General features: G+C 39.7%; 1 protein-coding gene and 1 long non-coding RNA gene across 2 annotated transcripts in view; one reads left to right on the forward strand and one right to left on the reverse strand.

Annotated features, from left to right (window-relative positions):
• Positions 1–18,814, forward strand: part of LOC134735997 (uncharacterized) — a 366,473-nt gene that overhangs the window by 150,311 nt on the left and 197,348 nt on the right. The gene's annotated exons all lie outside the window — the stretch shown is intronic.
• On the reverse strand, positions 3,472–5,742 carry MAGEE2 (MAGE family member E2). The gene has a single exon (XM_055268629.1). The coding sequence runs from the start codon at positions 5,544–5,546 to the stop codon at positions 3,975–3,977; it is 1,572 nt and encodes a 523-aa protein (XP_055124604.1). The 5' UTR covers positions 5,547–5,742; the 3' UTR covers positions 3,472–3,974.

The raw sequence follows: 18,814 nt of genomic DNA on the forward strand, positions 1-18,814 counted from the left end.
CAAGTAGTAGTTTTAAAAGCAATTGTATGGCATGGAAATATCACTAGACTAAGATACAACTGGTTTGGGTCACAGTTCTGAAATCGTCATATGGTAGATGTGTGACTGGGATTTTCTATCAATTTATTGAAAACAGCATTAAGTGGCCTAGAAAGATGTGAGTAACTTTCCCAAGTTCACACAGCTAGTAAGTGACAGAAAAAGTACCATCCAGATCTAGAGTTCTTAACCATTCCAAATATATTGCCCCATCCTTATCAGATGCTTGTTTATTCCTATGGTGTCTAGAGAGCAAAAGTATTAATATTTCAGGGTACACTTTTTTGCAACGTTTTTTTGGCAACTAACTTCAAATACTGCCTGCAGAGAATTCCTAAAGATATTGTTGAGCACTCATTGAGACGGAAGACAAACCCTCTTCAACGAGAAATCTTACTGTCTGGAGATCCCCTCTAAGAAGGAAGAAGGAGACTGTGGGGGTCTTGTCTGGACGTGAAAGACACTTATGAGTTGGTCTAGATTGTCAGTATTGGAGGATTTAGGGGCAGCAATCCTTGGGGCAGGGGGAATTTCCTTGAAATCCACATATGCCAGTATAGCTCAGCTTTTGCTTGGATTGTATATTTATTTCCGGATGGCTTGTGTGTGTATGAAGCTGATGTAGAGAAGGGGCAAGAAAGGCTTTTCTAACCACTCATCCCTGAAAGAGGGCACTCCTAGGACTCAGGAACTGAAAGTGATTATATTCTCCATGTTGTCTCCCTAGGAAGGATCCAAATCATAGGTTAAAGGGAACTCTGGATGGAATATATACAGGATGAGGAATCCATATCTAACCAATACCTATTCTGCAAGCCCCAACATGGCCAAAACTTCAATACTTGGTGGATATTGATGGCCTGCAGAGTCTGCAAATGAACTCAGGCCTTTCCATTTTCCAAATGAGTTCACAAAGATAAGAAAGATATTTTGTCTGGTATTCTAAAGGCTTAATAGTGACTTACATTACAGTAATTTGTGCAGCATCCTCTGTAAGTCTTGTTTACCAGACACTCACTTCTACCCCTAAGTGTTTCTTAGTGGGTGTTAATTCTAAATTGGTGCCTAAAGGATGGGAGTACTCAAATCTCTCTTGGTCTTCAAAGGAATGGCTGTGGCCACAGAGAGACTATACTTTTTCCCACACCATAGGCATGTGCCCTGCAAGTCTCACTCTTGTCACTTCTGGGAAAGTGCATGTGGTCTCTGTGACACAGGGCTATTTCCCACTTCTGTTCTTGCACTCTGAGCAACCCTGGGCAGGTCAGAAGTTCTTTCAGGTCATTGTTCTTTCAGGATTCCAAAAAAATTACTTAACACTTCCGGAGCTCCAGAAACAATGATATTTTACGCTCTCTAAATGAGATAAGCAGATAAGGCTGGAGGCTTGAAGAGGTTCAGCTGGAGAAGACTCATAGGGCAGAGTAGGGAGATTGGACAGAAATGCATACTCTATACCAAGACAGCTCTCATGGAGCCCCAGTGGTGGAACAAGGAAGAGCCTGGAGAAATTTCAGCTTCACTTTCATTCTCCTGAGTGCTATCATCTTGCTTCTCCACTCTGACCATGCAGCCTTTCTTTGTATATTCAGAAAGTCAGAAAATTTGAGGAGGAATATTGGGCAGGCCCAGAGTGGGGATCCTTGGACTCCAAGCCCAGTTCTCATTGACTGGCTGTGTGACCTTGGGCATATTAGTTAAGCCTCAGTTTCCTGTAGTGTTAAGTGGGACTATTAAAATGCGTCTTAGAGAAATGGTGGAAAGATTAGATCTAAGAACATGAAGAACCCAGCACAGTGCCTGACACATATTTAGCATTAAAACAATTGGCAGTATTACATTGATCATTGTTGTCCAGATGCTACACTTTCCCCTTGGCAGATTTCTTTCTCTCTTTACTGGAGCCCCCCAGAAGAGCTGACATGTTTGTGGACCCAGAAATTGCACCAATCCAAAAAGTCAGAGTAAAAAAAAACTTGGCAACTTAACGTGCTTGCTTCCATCCCCTCTCCCATCTCACAAGCATGTATGGGTTAACAGTCCAAGGGAGCTGAAGAATGAGAGAATTGCTGTTTAGCACACAGGCAAGACTTTGCTCTAAGGTCCCAGATTTTGAGTTGGATACTCTCCCGCCTGGCAAACCCACCCCACCCCACCCCATTTTCAAGAACCCTTTCAGACCGGACTTTCCAATTATTCATTTTCTCGTCGCTAGAAGCCCTGCCCTTAGCATTCAGACTTGGGAATGCTACCGATGGGAAGATCACTGAGACTGGGCTGTATTGCCCTGGCAACCGCGGAGTGCGCCTGCGCAGTGGCATCCCCAAGCCGACAGCTCTAATTAGGCTTCTGCCAGACTTTGGATACAAAACGGCATATCTTCCTTCTGCCTGCCGCTCCCCCAGCGAAACGATTGTGTCGTTCTCTTCCTGAGGCTGATGAAAATGTGAGGAATGTTTTCCAACTTTCTCCCTTCTAATAGGAGGTAGCAGATGGGTGTAGCCCCGGTGATTAAATGGATGAAAAAGGCAGAAAGCTTGTGTGTGCCAGGAAATGAAGACATATACATCTTACACTACCGGTAGGCAGCAGCCCTCCCTCTGTAATAAGTGATTTTCCATGTGACACTCATCCTTATACCAGGGCTCCCTCTCAGAAATTGTTACCTGCTGGCTCTCTAGGAAAGGCTTATGGGGAGCTACGAGCCAGGTTAGAAGCTGTAAGGGGGATCAGAATGAAGAGAGCCTAAATGCAAACACTCACCTTAACAGCTTGGGTGCTGAAATAAACTGCATTGGCAGAGGATCCCCTGCAGAGTTCCTCCAGGTAGATTGTTCAGTCTGACTGAAGATGCAAGGCCATTGTTGGCTCTCAAGAGTCACTCTGAGGATATGGGCCCTTGTTACCTCTGCCACAGACTTATTTCTCCCACTCCTCCTTTAAAGTCATTGTCTTTCTGAGCTATTTCAAATTCTTCACAGGTGCTTTACACACTGCCTCTGTCTTCACTAGCAGTCCTTCCCTTCCTCTCCCCAACCTCAGATCTTACAATAGATGTCACTAAAGCACACTTTGTCCCCAGCCCTCCATACCACTTCATCCTCCCCACCACTATTCCTGACTACTTTCCCACTCATCCAGGCTTGATATCCCTGCACCTTCCCCAGACTTTCTTAGACGCCATCACCTTCCCAGCACTTAAAATCGGGAGTTATTCCTGTGGACTCTCATAGAACTCTGAGCTTATGCCTATTATGCCACTTTCCATAGCATAATATAATTGCTGGTTTGCTTCCATGAGCCCTCCCCCTTAAGCCCTGGAGCCCAGCTGGGTCTTCTTCACTCTTATATTCCCAGCACATAGCACTGTTCTCAGAGCATGGCAGGTGCTTAATAAATGCCTATAGAATAAACGAATGCACAAGCATGGTGTCTAATTCATTATGCTTTTATTGCAAATACAGGTAAATGACAGTTTTATATATATATATATTTGTGTATATATATATATATATAGTTGTATATATGTATATGACAGTAGACACAAAGGGAGAGCAATCACAGATCAGTGGTTTTGTGTTTGTTTTGTTGTGTGTGTGTCATTGTTATTTAACTCCTGTACCAGACCATTTTACTGATTATTTCAAAGATGTAAATATTATCAATACATTTTACAGAGCTGTCTGAACTTTTATGCTGAAACAAGACCGGGATGGCAAATGAAAAATTCCATTTATAAATATTGATCATTAACCTAATCCAAGAGTATATTAAAAGGAAGGAAATACTACTAGAATTGGAACACAGACAGCAAGCACAGTTCGTACTTCCCACCCAAGCCCTCCCCGGATTCTAATTTAGAGCCCCAATGCCTATTTTACCAAGGCATCTTTAACTGATGCCACTCAGCTGAAGTGATACATATTCCCTAGACTTCACGTGGGGCCAAGGAAAAACATGGTAGTTGCCTCAGATTTGGCTCGGGCCTCCTCATCTTCCACAGCCTCCCTATATTGTTCTGGCCAGTCCTGTGGTCGCTTTCTGTAGAGCCTGGCCATGTACTCCAAGACTTTCATTTTGGTGGTTTCATGGTGAGCTCGAGGACCCCATAGAAGCTCATATTCAACTGGGTTAGAGTAGGACAGTGGCCTGCATTCCAGATAGCGCTGTCTCATAAGCTTACAAGTGATGGCATGCTTTCTCCCTACATCCCCACTAAATCTTCGAAGCAAGTTCCAGACATTGGCCTCTTTGACACGGTTGCCCATCAGGAAGATCAAACCTAGGATTGGCATTACATATTCTTGAGTGGGTCTCCCCAGGCTCTCCAGCATCACTTGCTCTTCCTCTGATTCTGGTTGCTGGACAAGGAGGTAGATGTGCTCACTGGTATCAACCTCAATCAGAGACAACCCATAGAACATATCAAGAATTAGAGTAGCTCTATTGAGGATATTTGGGAACACATCCTCAAATTCTTTGCCAGTGTGAGCCAATAGCTCATCCTGATGTATAGGCAGCATCTCCTCAGTGACACTAATAGCCAACTGGACCAAATCATTTGCCTTATCATTCATAGTGTCCTCCGACCAGAACTCTAAGCCAGCAGTCAGGCTTCTTTCTTTGGTTTTGTCAGCTTCCAGGGCCTTGTTATATTCTTCTGGCCAGCTCCAGGGTTCTTCATCATGGGCATCTGACACAAACTTCAGGGCTTCCATCTTTGTGATTTCCCTGTGGGCTCTAGAGCCCCACAAGAACTCAAATTCAAGGGGATTAGTGCCATACACCGGCCAGTACTCCAAGAATTGCATGCGCACAAAGTCAGTAGTGAGGAGGTTTCTTGTGTTCCCAAAGAGGTTGTTGATCCTCTGAGGCTTATCCCACATATCAACTTTTAGCAGCAAGTCCCAAATGGACGCCTCTCTTGCTCGGTTCCCATTCAAGAGGATGTGGCCTAGGACTAGGGCCAGGAGACTTGCTTTTGGCATGTCCAGGGACTCTGCTATCCTATCGGTGATCTGGGAACCCCGTTTGCTGACTAAATTGTAGGTGTCAGCCTGAGGATCAATAACTCTCAGGTTCAACCCAAAGACCTGGTCCAGGTGAGCTGAGGCTCGTCTGAGGATCTCAGGGAACTGATCTGAGTACTCTCTGAGAAACTCCAGCATCTCGGACTGCTGGATAGACCCCTCCTTCTGGCTTTTCATTCTCACGAAATTCACCAAAGCAATCGACCTGTCTTCTAGAGGGTCATGGACCTTGAGCGCCCCCAAACGTCTGGACTGCTCGTCGATCAGGACCTCCAGGTCATTCGGGTCCTGAATGGCCTGGGAAGTGTTGACACACTGAGAGTTGATTGGCGCCTGAGGGCACTGGGGGGCATCAACGACTAGCATGGAGGTGGGGGACCCGGAGGCGTTAGTAGCTTGTATTTCACCTCTGCCGTCGCGGTAATCTGCAGTGATCTCTGCGCTACAGCGGCGTGCATTCTGGCTTACCAGAGACATGGTTCCAGGAGCGGGAACGGTGAGATCAGCGATCAGTCGGAGAGAGGACCGCAGCAGTGTTGGTGCCTCGGCACAAAGCTGAAGCCCGAGACCCTGGAGCTGGAAGGATCAAAAGTGAAATCTGGTGTGAAGAGCGATCTTTCTACACAAGCGCTGGCCAGCAACGACTGCAAGCCTCAGAGCGTTATTTTGCTGCAGCCTACGCAGGCTCAGTCAGGCTTTGCATCGTGGTGGCCACGCCCCACTCCCTGTCTTCCATGCCTTGTCTCTCATTCCCGCACCCTCACCTCTGAAGGGCAGGCTAGGCTGGTTGAAGTGGTTGCTGCTGAACTCGAACTTGTTAGAGAAGAGAATTCGAGAAATGGAGTAACAGATATAGCAAAAGGGTCAAGGGATCAGGAGCCGTTCAGTGATGCTCCCTCCACTTGAAGTTTTTCTGTGGGGCATAAAGCGCCATGCTATCAGGCGGTAGAGGATTCAGAGAGGAGGAGGAGGAGCAGAAGGTGGAGGAAGGGAGGAGGAGGAGGAGGAGGGCGCTAACGATTAGAATTATTTCACAGACTCGTTAAAGCATCCATTCACTCAACAGATATTTACTGACCACATGCCACATACCAGGCAGAGTGCTGTACATCAGAATACAAACATAGTGATTTTTCCCTTTTTGTGTGGAGCTTACATTCTGGGGTAGGTTCAAACAATGGTAATAATAATGAGAGATAACACTTATGGAGCACTGACTATGTGCAAGCACTCTTTCTGGTGCTTTCACTTTCCTCATACTTATTCATATAATGCTAGCTCTTAGGTAGCTACTCTTAATGATCCTCATTTTATAGATGAGGAAACTGGGTCATGGAGGTAAATGTACTTGTCCAAAGTCAAGCAGCAATAAATGAAAGAGACCACTCAGGTCTGTCAGTCTCAAGCATATTACTTTCTCTCACACCATCTGATCTTTAACCTTATTTATTAAACATGACTCATAAAATAGATGAAAATAGGTGCTCTGATGGTGGGTCAATTAACATGTGATATAAACACAGAGGTAAGTAATGAATTACAGCTTAGTCTGGGGTATGTTAAATTGCGGGCAGTTTCCAATAAAGCCCCAAGAAGGAGTTGAGCTCTAAGTGATGAATAAATGGGAAGGGTTTATAGTAGTATTCTAACCTGAAGTAACAGCAACAGGAAAGGCCTAGAGGAGTGTAGGTACAAGTTTGTGTAACAGCCACTCACCAGGGTGACTAGAGCCAGAGTGCACTAGAATGGGTGGGAGATGAGGATGAAGGTTGCTAGACAGTAAGGATTGGATTTTCTATTCTTCACTTAGTAAGTCAAAGCTTGTTGTGGCCCCACAGGGCAGGAATGGCAGCATCAGAATAGAAGCTATTTATTCAGAGGGTTTATGTATGTGTATGCGTGCCAGCACACGTGTGTTTGGGGAGGCATAATCCAAACACTTTTGCCAGGAAGAGGTGAGTCAGCTGCTTTATTTTCTGAGAGCTCTACTAAAATAGTTGGGCTAAAACATAGGTGTAATCCTAGACTTCAATCATCAAGTTGAAGACTATGATGGTTGCATTTTTCAGTGCTGCTTTGGAAAGAGAAAAGATTTATATAGGGTTGCCATCTGCAGTTACAATTGAAATTCTTCCTTAAATTCTTGATGGTAATGAATACTGTTACATTCCACGGAACATTACATTCAGTAATCTTATGCCCTGGAATTCCTTCAGAGGCCACTGTCTTCACATGTGGGGGTTACTCACCTCTGAAATTGTCTACATCCCAGGTGCTTTCTTCAGTACTGAAGTAGGTAGCTCAGGGCCACGAATTTAGTCAAACTAGGCTAAAGAGATCAATGTTTACACAAATGAATGTGCATGTTCTAGAAGGTAGAAATGCGTGGTTTGTATGCTGATCCTTTTTTCAGGGAGAGTGTTGTAGAAACCAGCACTGTCTTCCAAGCTGCTACAAAGGTATGATTAAGGCCAGAATTGATGGGGCCCTTCGCCCTGGTCTTTACCCTTCCGCAGAAGGGTTCCTCTTCCTTGTCTTAGATAGGTGCTTCCCGGGGGCAAATTCAGATAAGATCTTTAAGCTCTCTAGTTATAAACAAAAACAAATAAAAACAAACAATTTGGTACATTTTCCCCTTGAAATTCAGCTCACAGTTTGTCATGAGTTGAACCTCCTACTACTCCCTCCATCTAATAAAGAAAAGCAACATTGAATGGCAGCATCTTATCTCTGAAATGACATCCTGATCCCATTCCACAGCATTGAAACCCTTAACAAGTTGGTCGCTACTTGGCTCTCTATCTTCATCTTTATTCCCCAGCACATCCTTCCATGATACCTTCTTCCTGGCCATATTGAGCTACACTTCTCATCTCAGCTATTTCTATTCTATAAGTTTCTAAAAAGTTCTAGTTATTGTTAAATGAATAACAAAAAGCTGTCTCTGTGACTATGACATATGGCATGTTTTCCGCTCTTTAAGTATAATGTAAAAAAGATGAGATCATGCTCTCCGTTCTGAACTTCTTTTGATGCTTCCTGACCTCCTTTTTATACATTTCAAGAACAATTTTAATAAAGTGTTTTTTCACTTTAATATTGAAATATGGCATACACAGAGTAAACAAATCATGAATATAGAGCTTGATAAATTATGATAAAATTAACATACCATCTGACCATGATGCCACTCAAGAAACAGACCATTAACAGCATCTCAGAAGCTCCCATGACACTCCCTCCCAATCTCCCCACTCATTTGTCCTGAGAGAAAACCCCTGTTCAGACTTCTAGCATCACAGTTAGTTTTGCCTCCACCCAAACTTTGACTAATATTAGTAGAATTATATATCATATATTTATTTGTAGTTCTCTTTTTCCAACAAAATCCTACACTGTGTTATTTACCCACGTTGTGTATAAAAGTAGTTTGTTCATTATCATTACTATATAGTTTGCCATTGTAGAAATATGTACCACAACTTATCCTGTCAACTGTTGATGGGCATTTGCCTTGTTTCCCATTTGCGGCTATTGCAAGTAATGCTACTATGAACCTTTTTGCACTTTGCTTTTAGTTTATGTGTATATTTATGTTGGAAATAAGTCTATGAGTAAAATTACTAGGTCACAAGTATGTATATTTTTAGTTTTCATAGATATTACCAGAGAGTTTTTCAAAATTCTTGCATCAATTTGTACTCCATGTAGTGCATAAGAATTTCTATTGCTTAGTATTCTTGTCTACACTTGGTATTATTGTTCTGTTTGATTGTAGGCATTCTGGTGGGTGCATTGTGGTATATCATTATAATTTTTTCTTTACTCATATTTAGCTTTTTAAAAAACACTTTTCATAAAAAGCTGGTCATTTATCTTATCAGGCTAATGGATATTAAAGGCAGAATATTAAGAAGTATGGGAGTATGAGTAGCTAGAAGGTAGCCCCAAGAAGTGATAATTGGTAGATAATTCAAATGGAAGGAGATGGAAACAATGTTCAAAGCTGACATTGTGACTGAAATACTATGTTATCTGAGGGCATTCAATGCAAGGACGGAAATGCCTAGATGTTCTAATTTTTCTCAAATTCTTTACTGTATAGTATAATCATAAATGACCTTGACTTATCAAGAAAAGTTAACTTTTGTTTAAGAGGGCAGATAAATAAGTATTACAGAATTTTAAATCCAGAAAATCATAACTTTTAAAAAAAAGGATTGATGCTCAAGTGAATATTATAATTACATAGAAAATTCACATACATAAAACATCATCCCTGGATGACACTGTATGGCTATAATATTGTGGTAGCTATACCCCAAATTTTTATATTTATTTGTTTATATCTAAAATTATAATAAGCATTTAGATTCAATTCATTTTTAAGCAATAATAGTTATTCAATTTCAAATAACAAGACCTGATTATTATTAGGTTGGAATATACAAGAACGTGTCAAAATTTTTTTGAATATCCATGTTTCCACCCACCCGAGATATTTGTTTTTAACATTTTAGTATATGTTCTTCTAATTTTCTCTTTTTTCATACTTTTATTAAAATACAACATTTCTATATAAAAGTGTGTAAATTATAATTATGCAGGTCGATTAATTTTCATAAATTGGACATATTTGTATGACAAGCAGCCAGTCAACAAACAGAATATTACCAGCAACCAGAAGTCCCCCTTACACCTCCTTCCACTCATTTGAAGACCCTCTGTCCCAAGAGTAAACGTCATCTTAAGTTTTAACACCATAGATCCATTTTTGCCCATTTCTAAACTTTATATAATTGGAATTATACAGTATAGTTATTTTCATGTCTAGCATCTTTTAGTGAATATTATGTTTGTGAGATTCATGCATATTGTTGTTTATGATTATAAAACATTCAATTGTTTGCCTTATAGCTTTCTATTTTGTGAACATATCTATTTTTACTCATTATAATGGCAATGGGCATTTGGGCAATTTCCAGTTTTTGGAATAAATAGTGCTGCTTTTAATATTCTAGTATATGTCATTTCATGAACTTTTGCATACACTCGTATTGGGTACTTAGGAACACAATTTTTGGATCACAGATTATGCATACTTTCAGCTACTTTGAAGAGTTTCCAGAAGGAGTCACACCAATTTGTACTCTCATAAGCAGAGAATGAGTGTTCTGGTTTCTCCATGTCTTAACCAATACTTGTTTTTTTTCCCCTTTTTCATGATAACTATTTTAATGAGTGGTGAAGCGGTATGGTATGATCATTTTAATTTACCTATCACTGGTAACAAATAACATTGAGCTCATTTTTATGTGTTTATCAGCCACTTGGATATTCTCTTTTGTGAGATACTTGTTCAAGTGTTTTGCCCATTTTTTTCGACTGATCTGTCTTTCTTTTCTTGTTGACTTGTTAAGTTTTGTACTTTATGGATACAAGTCTTTTGTCAAATACGTGTACTGCAAATGTTTTATCTCATATATGGGTTACATTTTCACAGTCTTAATATTATCTTTCAATGAGCAGAAGTTCTTAGTCATTGTGTAGTCCACATTATCAATTAATTTCCTATGTGATTAGTGCTTTTTGAGCTATGTTTAAAAAATCTTTGCATATACCAAGGTGACAATGAGGTATTTCTATGCCTTCTTCAAATATGATTTATTGTTTTACCTTTTATTTTGAGATCTAAAACTTATCTGGAATTTATTTTTGAGTATGATGTCAGGTAAGAGGTCGAGTTTTCATTTTATTTTCACGACATGGTAAATGGTAAAATGCCATACCAATTTTCAATCTATCAAGCACCATTATTGCAAAAAAGAAAACCCAGCTTTCATCATGGCATTGTAGTATCATGCTTGTCATAAATCAGGTGATCAAATATGTATGGGCTTCTTTATATCTTCTCAATGTTGTTCCATTTGTCAGGTTGTTTATCTTGCAATAATACCACACTGTGTTAATTGTTTTAATTTGACAGGTATTAATATATGGTAATGTTAGTCTTCTAGTTCTTATTCAAAATTACATTGACTATTCATGCCCCATTGCATTTTATTTAAATTTTGGAATTATCAACATTCATACTTGAGAAGCCTTGGAATTTTGTCACTTCCTAATTTAAGATAGTCAGTATTTTTAAAATATCAAGTCTTACAATCCCTTAATATGGTGTACCCCTTCATGTATTTTGATCTCTAAGCATATTGGCTTTTGAGTATAAATGCCCTCTAGATATTGACAACCAAGGATATACCTGTAGTTGAACAAATTGGGTTTATTACTCATTAAAGGGATAGCACACATTATGGAGAATTGTCTCAGTAAGTGGATGTGAAAGGACTTATTATGAGATCTGAGCTTCATTTGTGTGATTTGGTGGAGGATGTAAAGGATGTGGGTGTTCACTCAGGATTGGATTCTGACAGGAACTAGGGCAATTCTATGTTTGGTTGTCTTAACAAATCTTATCTAGAAGGACAGAAGCTTAGAATAAGGCTAAGAATATAATTGGTAAAGGAGTGGCACTCACTCATGTTAGCAAGGATATAGGTATGCTGGGTAATTTTTGTTCCAGAGACAATCTTCATATTTTAATGTGCTCAGATCTGATTATACAGTAGTCATGTTTTTGTCTTGATCAGTTTTGGTCATAGATTGGTCTTATCTGAAGTTGGTGATGTGTGAAAATGTTCATGTTCAACAGGAGAGCAACAAGGCTTATCTGATAGTATACCAGGCTATGTGTAGGCTTGCATCATGAACTTTTGCTTCAGAACGACTGCAGGACTACATTAGGAAAACCAAGAGAACCCACAGTCCATCTGAAGGAAGTGGTTTGCTCCTGCGGGACCCAGGAGACACCCCAAATACTGTGAGTGCCCAAACTGGAATTGGGAAAGGGAGATCATCCACCCCTGAACACACTCCCCCACTGGGAAACCTGAAGGTCTAGATTAGAGGAGAATATTTTGACCTTACCTGGAGTGGAGTCAATTTAGAGAGCGTAGTGAAATATGGGGGTAGAGAAAGCAGCAGGAAAAGCCCTGTTGGCTCACTGGGTTCCCTAGCAAGCCATTTCTGCTTTGCCTCACAGGGGTTCTTGAAGAGGACTGCAAGAGGCACTGGGAAAAGGCCACAAGGAAAAGGAAACCTCCAGCCAAGCCCTTTGGGTTGAGTGGGAGCTGGGTTAGGCCTGTGACTGCTAGCTTTCCCCCACTTCCCTGATAGCCTGTGTGACACAGTAGAGGCAGCCATAATCTTCCTAAGAGCATAACTCCATTGACCTGGGAACCTCATCCCCATCCCCCACAGCAGCCACAGCAAGACATGCCCAAGGAGAGAGTCTGAGCTCAACCATCCCTATCCCTGCCCCCACACAATGGTCTTCCCCTACGCACCCTGGTAACTGAAGACAAAGGGCATATACTCTTGGGAGTTCTAGGGCCCCACTCACCACTTGTTTCTCCCCATACTACCACAGCTGATGCTCTCAGGAAAGCACCTCACAGGCCAACTAGCACAAAAATAGTGAATTAAACCACCAAAGCTAAGAACCCTCGCAGAGTCCATTTCACCCCCCTGCCACCTCCACCAGGACAGGTGCCGGTATCCATGGCTGAGAGACCCACAGATGGTACACATCACAGGACTCTGTGCAGATAACCCCCAGTACCAGCCCAGAGCCTAGTAGACTTGCTGGGTGGCTAGATCCAGAAGAGAGATAATAATCACTACAGCTTGGCTCTCAGGAAAACACATCCATAGAAAAAGGAGGAGAGCACTACAAGGGAACACCCAGTGAGACAAAACAATCTGAACAGCAGCCTTCAGCCCTAGACCTTCCCTGTGACAGAGCCTACCCAAATGAGAATGAACCAGAAAACCAACTCTGGTAATATGAAAAAACAAAGTTCTTTAACATCCCCACAAAATCACACTAGCTCACCAGCTATGAATCCAAACCAAGAAGAAGTCCCTGATTTACCTGAAAAAGAATGCAGAAGACTACCTATTAAGCTAATCAGGAAGGCACCAGAGAAAGGCAAAGCTGAATGTAAGGAAATTAAAAAAATAAATAAAGAGGTGAAGGGAGAAATATTCAATGAAATGGATAGCATAAATAAATAAAAACAATCAAAACTTCAGGAAACATTGGAGCACTTATAGAAATGCAAAATGCCCTAGAAAGTCTCAACAATAGAATTGAACAAGCAGAAGAAAGAATTTCAGAACTCAAAGAAAAGGTTTTCAAATTAACCCAATCCAACAATGACAAATAAAAAAAATATGAACAAAGCCTTCAAGAATTCTGGGATTATGATAAATGACAAAACCTAAGAATAGTCAGCCATCCTGAGGAAAAAGAGAAATATGAAGTTTGTAAAATGTATTGAAGAGTATAATTGAAAAAAACTTCCCTGGCCTTGCTAAATCTAGACATCCAAATGCAAGAAGCTCAAAGAAAACCTGGGAAATTCATCACAAAAAGATCATCGCCTAGGCACGTTGTCTTCATGTTATCTAAAGTTAAGATGATAGAAAGAATCTTAAAATCTGAAGTAACCTATAAAGGAAAACCTATCAGATTAACAGCAGATTTCTCAGCAGAAACCCAACAAGCTAGAAGGGAGAGGAGCCCTATCTTCAGCCTCCTCAAACAAAACAATGATCAGCTAAGAATTTTGTATCCAGCAAAACTATGCTTTGTAAATGCAGGAAAGATAGAGTCTTTTTCAAACAAATGCTGAGAGAATTTGCCTCTACCAAGCCAGCACTACAAGAACTGCTAAAACAAGCTCTAAATCTTGAAGCAAATCTTGGAATTACATCAAAACAGAACCTCTTTTTTTTCATGTCAGAGGGGTTTATTTTTTATTAATGTTATACTTTAAGTTCTAGGGTACATGTGCACAATGTGCAGGTTTGTTACATATGTATACATATGCCATGTTGGTGTGCTGCACCTATTAACTCATCATTTACATTAGGTGTATCTCCTAATGCTATCCCTCCCCCCTTCTCCCACGACAGGCCCCGGGGTGTGATGTTCCCCTTCCTGTGTCCAAGTATTCTCATTGTTCAATTCCCACCTATGAGTGAGAACATGCGGTGTTTGGTTTTCTGTCCTTCCGATAGTTTGCTGAGAAAGATGGTTTCCAGCTTCATCCATGTCCCTACAAAGGACATGAACTCATCCTTTTTTATGGCTGCATAGTATTCCATGGTGTATATGTGCCACATTTTCTTAATCCAGCCTATCATTGATGGGCATTTGGGTTGGTTCCATGTCTTTGCAATTGTAAATAGTGCTGCAATAAACATGCGTGTACATGTGTCTTTATAGTAGAATGATTTATAATCCTTTGGTTATATACCCAGTAGTGGGATTGCTGGGTCAAATGATATTTCTGGTTGTAGGTCCTTGAGGAATTGTCACACTATCTTCCACAATTGTTGAAATAATTTACATTCCAACCAACATTGTAAAAGTGTTTCTATTTCTCTACAGCCTCTTCAACATCTGTTTTTTCTTGCCTTTTTAATAATTGCCATTCTGACTGGCATGATATCGTATCTCATTGTGGCTTTGACTTGCATTTTTGTAACTATCAGTGATGTTAAGCTTTTTTCATGTTTGTTGGCTGCATAAATGTCTTCTTTTGAGAAATGTCTGTTGATAGCCTTTGCCTACTTCTTGAGAGGGCTGTTGCTTTTTTCATATAAATTTGTTTATGTTCTTTTTTTTTTTTTTTTTTTAATTTTATTTTTTTTATTATACTTTAGGGTTTTAGGGTACATGTGCACAATGTGCAGGTTTGTTACATATGTATCCATGTGCCATGTTGATTTCCTGCACCCATTAACTCGTCATTTAGCATTAGGTGTATCTCCTAATGCTGTCCCTCCCCCCTCCCCCCACCCCACAACAGTCCCCGGAGTGTGATGTTCCCCTTCCTGTGTCCATGAGTTCTCATTGTTCAATTCCCACCTATGAGTGAGAACATGCGGTGTTTGGTTTTTTGTCCTTGCGATAGTTTACTGAGAATGATGTTTTCCAGTTTCATCCATGTCCCTACAAAGGACACGAACTCATCATTTTTTATGGCTGCATAGTATTCCATGGTGTATATGTGCCACATTTTCTTAATCCAGTCTATCGTTGTTGGACATTTGGGTTGGTTCCAACTCTTTGCTATTGTGAATAGTGCCGCAATAAACATACGTGTGCATGTGTCTTTATAGCAGCATGATTTATAGTCCTTTGGGTATATACCCAGTAATGGGATGGCTGGGTCAAATGGTATTTCTAGTTCGAGATCCCTGAGGAATCGCCACACTGACTTCCACAATGGTTGAACTAGTTTACAGTCCCACCAACAGTGTAAAAGTGTGTTTATGTTCTTTGTAGATTCTGGAGATTAGACCTTTGTCAGATAGGTAGATTGCAAAAATTTTCTCCCATTCTGTAGGTTGCTTGTTCACTCTGATAATAGTTTCTTTTGCTGTGCAGAAGCTCTTTAGTTTAATTATATTTCATCTGTCAATTTTGGCTTTTGTTGCAATTTTTTCTGGCATTTTGTCAAGAAAGCTTTCCCAATGCCTATGTCCTGAATGGTTTTACCTAGGTTTTCTTCTAGGGTATTTATGGTTTTGCATTTTACATTTAAGTCTTTAATCCATCTTGAGTTAATTTTTGTATAATGTCTAGGGCAGAGGTCCAGTTTCAGTTTTCTGCATATGGCCAGCCAGTTTTCCCAGAGCCATTTGTTAAATAAGGAATTCTTTTTCCATTGCTAATTTTTGTCAGGTTTGTTGAAAATCAGATGTTTGTAGATGTGTGGTGATATTTCTGTGGTCTCTGTTCTGTTCCATTGATCTATATGTCTGTTTTGGTACCCATAACATGCCATTTTGGTTACTGTAGCCTTATGGTATAGTTTGAAGTTTGGTAGTGTGATGCCTCTAGCTTTGTTTCATTTTTTTTTTCTTAGGATTGTCTTGGCTATACGGGTTGTTTTTTGTTCCCTATGAAATTTAAAGGAGTTTTTTTTAAATTCTGTGAAGAATGTCAGTGGTAGTTTGATGGGAATAGCATGGAATCTATAAATTACTTTGAGCAGTATGATCATTTTAATGATATTGATTCATTCTATCCATGAGGATGGAATGTTTTTCCATTTGTGTGTCCTTTCTTATTTCCTTGAGCAGTGGTTTATAGTTGAAGTCCTTCACATCCCTTGTTAGATGTATTCCTAGATATTTCATTCTCTTTGTAGCAATTGTGAATGGGAGTTCATTTATGTTTTGGCCTTCTGCTTGTCTATTTTTGATGTATAGGAATGCTTGTGATTTTTGCACATTGATTTTATATGCTGAGAATTTGCTGAAGTTGTTTACCAGCTTATGGAGTTTTGGAGCTGAGCTAATGGGGTTTTCTAAATATACAATCATGTCACCTGCAAACAGAGACAATTTGACTTCCTCTTTTCCTATTTGAATACTTTTTATTTTTACTTTTTCCCTTGCCTGATTGCCCTGGCCAGAATTTCCAATACTATGCTAAAAAAAAAAAAAAAAAAAAAAAAAAAAAAAAAAAAAAGTGAGAAGGAATATCCTAGTCTTGTCCCAGTTTTCAAAGGGAATGTTTCCAGCTTTTGCCCATTCAGTATGATATTGGCTGTGAGTTTGTCATAAACAGTTCTTATTATTTTGAAATATGTTCCATCAATACCTAGCTTATCAAGAGTTTTTTCATAAAGAAATATTGAATTTTATTGAAGGCCTTTTCTCCATCTATTTAGATAATCATGTGGTTTTTTTCATTACTTCTGTTTATGTAATGGATTACATTTATTGATTTGCATATTTTTAACCAGCCTTGTATTCCAGGAATGAAGCCAGCTTGATTGTGGTAGATAAACTTTTTGATGTTCTGCTGGATTTGGTGTGCCAGTATTTTATTGAGGATTTCTGCATCAATGTTCATCAGGGATATTGGCCTGATGTTTTCTTTTTTTCTTGTGTCTGTGCCAGGTTTTGGTATCAGCATGATGCTGACCTCATGAAATGAGTTCGCGAGGAGTCCCTCTTTTTTCTATTATTTGGAATAGTTTCAGAAGAAATGGTACTAGCTTCTTTTTGTACCTCTGGTAATATTCAACTGTGAATTTCTTTTGTCCTGGGCTTTTTTGGTTGGTAGACTATTAATTACTGCCTCAATTTCAGAACTTGTTATTGGTCTATTCAAGGATTTGACTTCTTCCTGGTTTAGTCTTGGGTGGCTGTATGTGTCCAGGAATACATCCGTTTCTTCTAGATTTTCTAGTTTATTTGCATAAAGATGTTTACAGTATTCTCTGATAATAGTGTGTATTTCTGTGGGGTCAGTGGTGATATCCCCTTTATCATTTTTTATTGTGCCTGTCTGATTCTTCTCTCCTTTCTTCTTTATTACTCCAGCTAGTAGTCTATCTAATTTTAATTTTTTTTATAAAGACAGCTCCTGAATTCATTAATTTTTTGGAGGGTTTTTCATGTCTCTATCTCCTTTAGTTCTGCTCTGATCTTATTTATTTCTTGTCTTCTGCTAGCTTTTGGATTAGTTTGCTTTTTCCTCTCTAGCCCTTTTAATTGTGATGTTAGGAGGTCGATTTGAGATCTTTCTATCTTCCTGATGTGGGCATTTAGTGCTATACATTTCCCTCTTAACAGTCGTTTACCAGAGATTCTGGTACATTGTCTCTTGCTTCTCATTGGTTTCAAAGGACTTCTTGATTTTTGCCTTAATTTCATTATTTACCAAGGAGTCATTCAGGAGTAGGTGGTTCAATTTCCATGTAGTCATGTGGTTTTGAGTGAGTTTCTTAATCTTGAGTTCTAATTTGATTGCACTGTGGTCTAGGAGACTGTTATGATTTCAGTTATTTTGCGTTTGCTGAGGAGTGTTTTACTTCTAATTATGTGGTCAATTTTAGAATAAGTTCCATGTGGCACTGAGAAGAATGTGTATTCTGTTGATTTGGAGTGGAGGGTACTGTAGATGTCTATAAGGTCCACTTGATTCAGAACTGAGTTCAAGTACTGAATATCTTTGTTATTTTTCTGTCTTGGTGATCTGTCTAATATTGACAGTGGGGTGTGAGTCTCCCAGTATTATTGTGTGGGAGTCTAAGTCTCTTTATATTTCTGTAAGAACTTGTTTTGTAAATCTGGATGCTCCTGTATTGAGTGCATATATATATTTAGGATACTTAGCTGTTCTTGTTGAATTGATCATTTTATCATTATGTAATGCCTTTCTTTGTCTTTTTTGATATTTATTGGTTTAAAGTCTGTTTTGTCAGAGACTAGGATTGTAACTCCGGCTTTTTTTTTTTTGCTTTCCATTTGCTTGGTAAAATTTCCTCCATTTCTTTATTTTGAGCCTGTGTGCATCTTTGCATGTGAGATGGGTCTCCTGAATATAGCGCACCCATGGGTCTTGACTCTGTCCAATTTACCAGTCTGTTCTTTTTTTAATTGGGGATTTTAGTCCATTTATCGTTAAGGTTATTGTTGTTATATGTGAATTTGATGTTGTCGTAATTATTCTATCTGCTTATTTTGCTCACTGGTTGATACAGCTTTTTCATAGTGCCATTGGTCTTTATATTTTGGTGTGTTTTTGCAGTGACCAGTACTCATTATTTCTTTCCATAATTAGTGCTTCTTTCAGGAGGTCTTGCAAGGCAGACCTG

Source organism: Symphalangus syndactylus, chromosome X (assembly GCF_028878055.3).
Source record: "Symphalangus syndactylus isolate Jambi chromosome X, NHGRI_mSymSyn1-v2.1_pri, whole genome shotgun sequence".
Taxonomy (NCBI): domain Eukaryota; kingdom Metazoa; phylum Chordata; class Mammalia; order Primates; family Hylobatidae; genus Symphalangus; species Symphalangus syndactylus.

Coding starts and splice junctions, on each gene's coding strand:
- MAGEE2 (XM_055268629.1), bottom strand. CDS start 5,546: ATGTCTCTGGTAAGCCAGAATGCACGCCGCTGTAGCGCAGAGATCACT.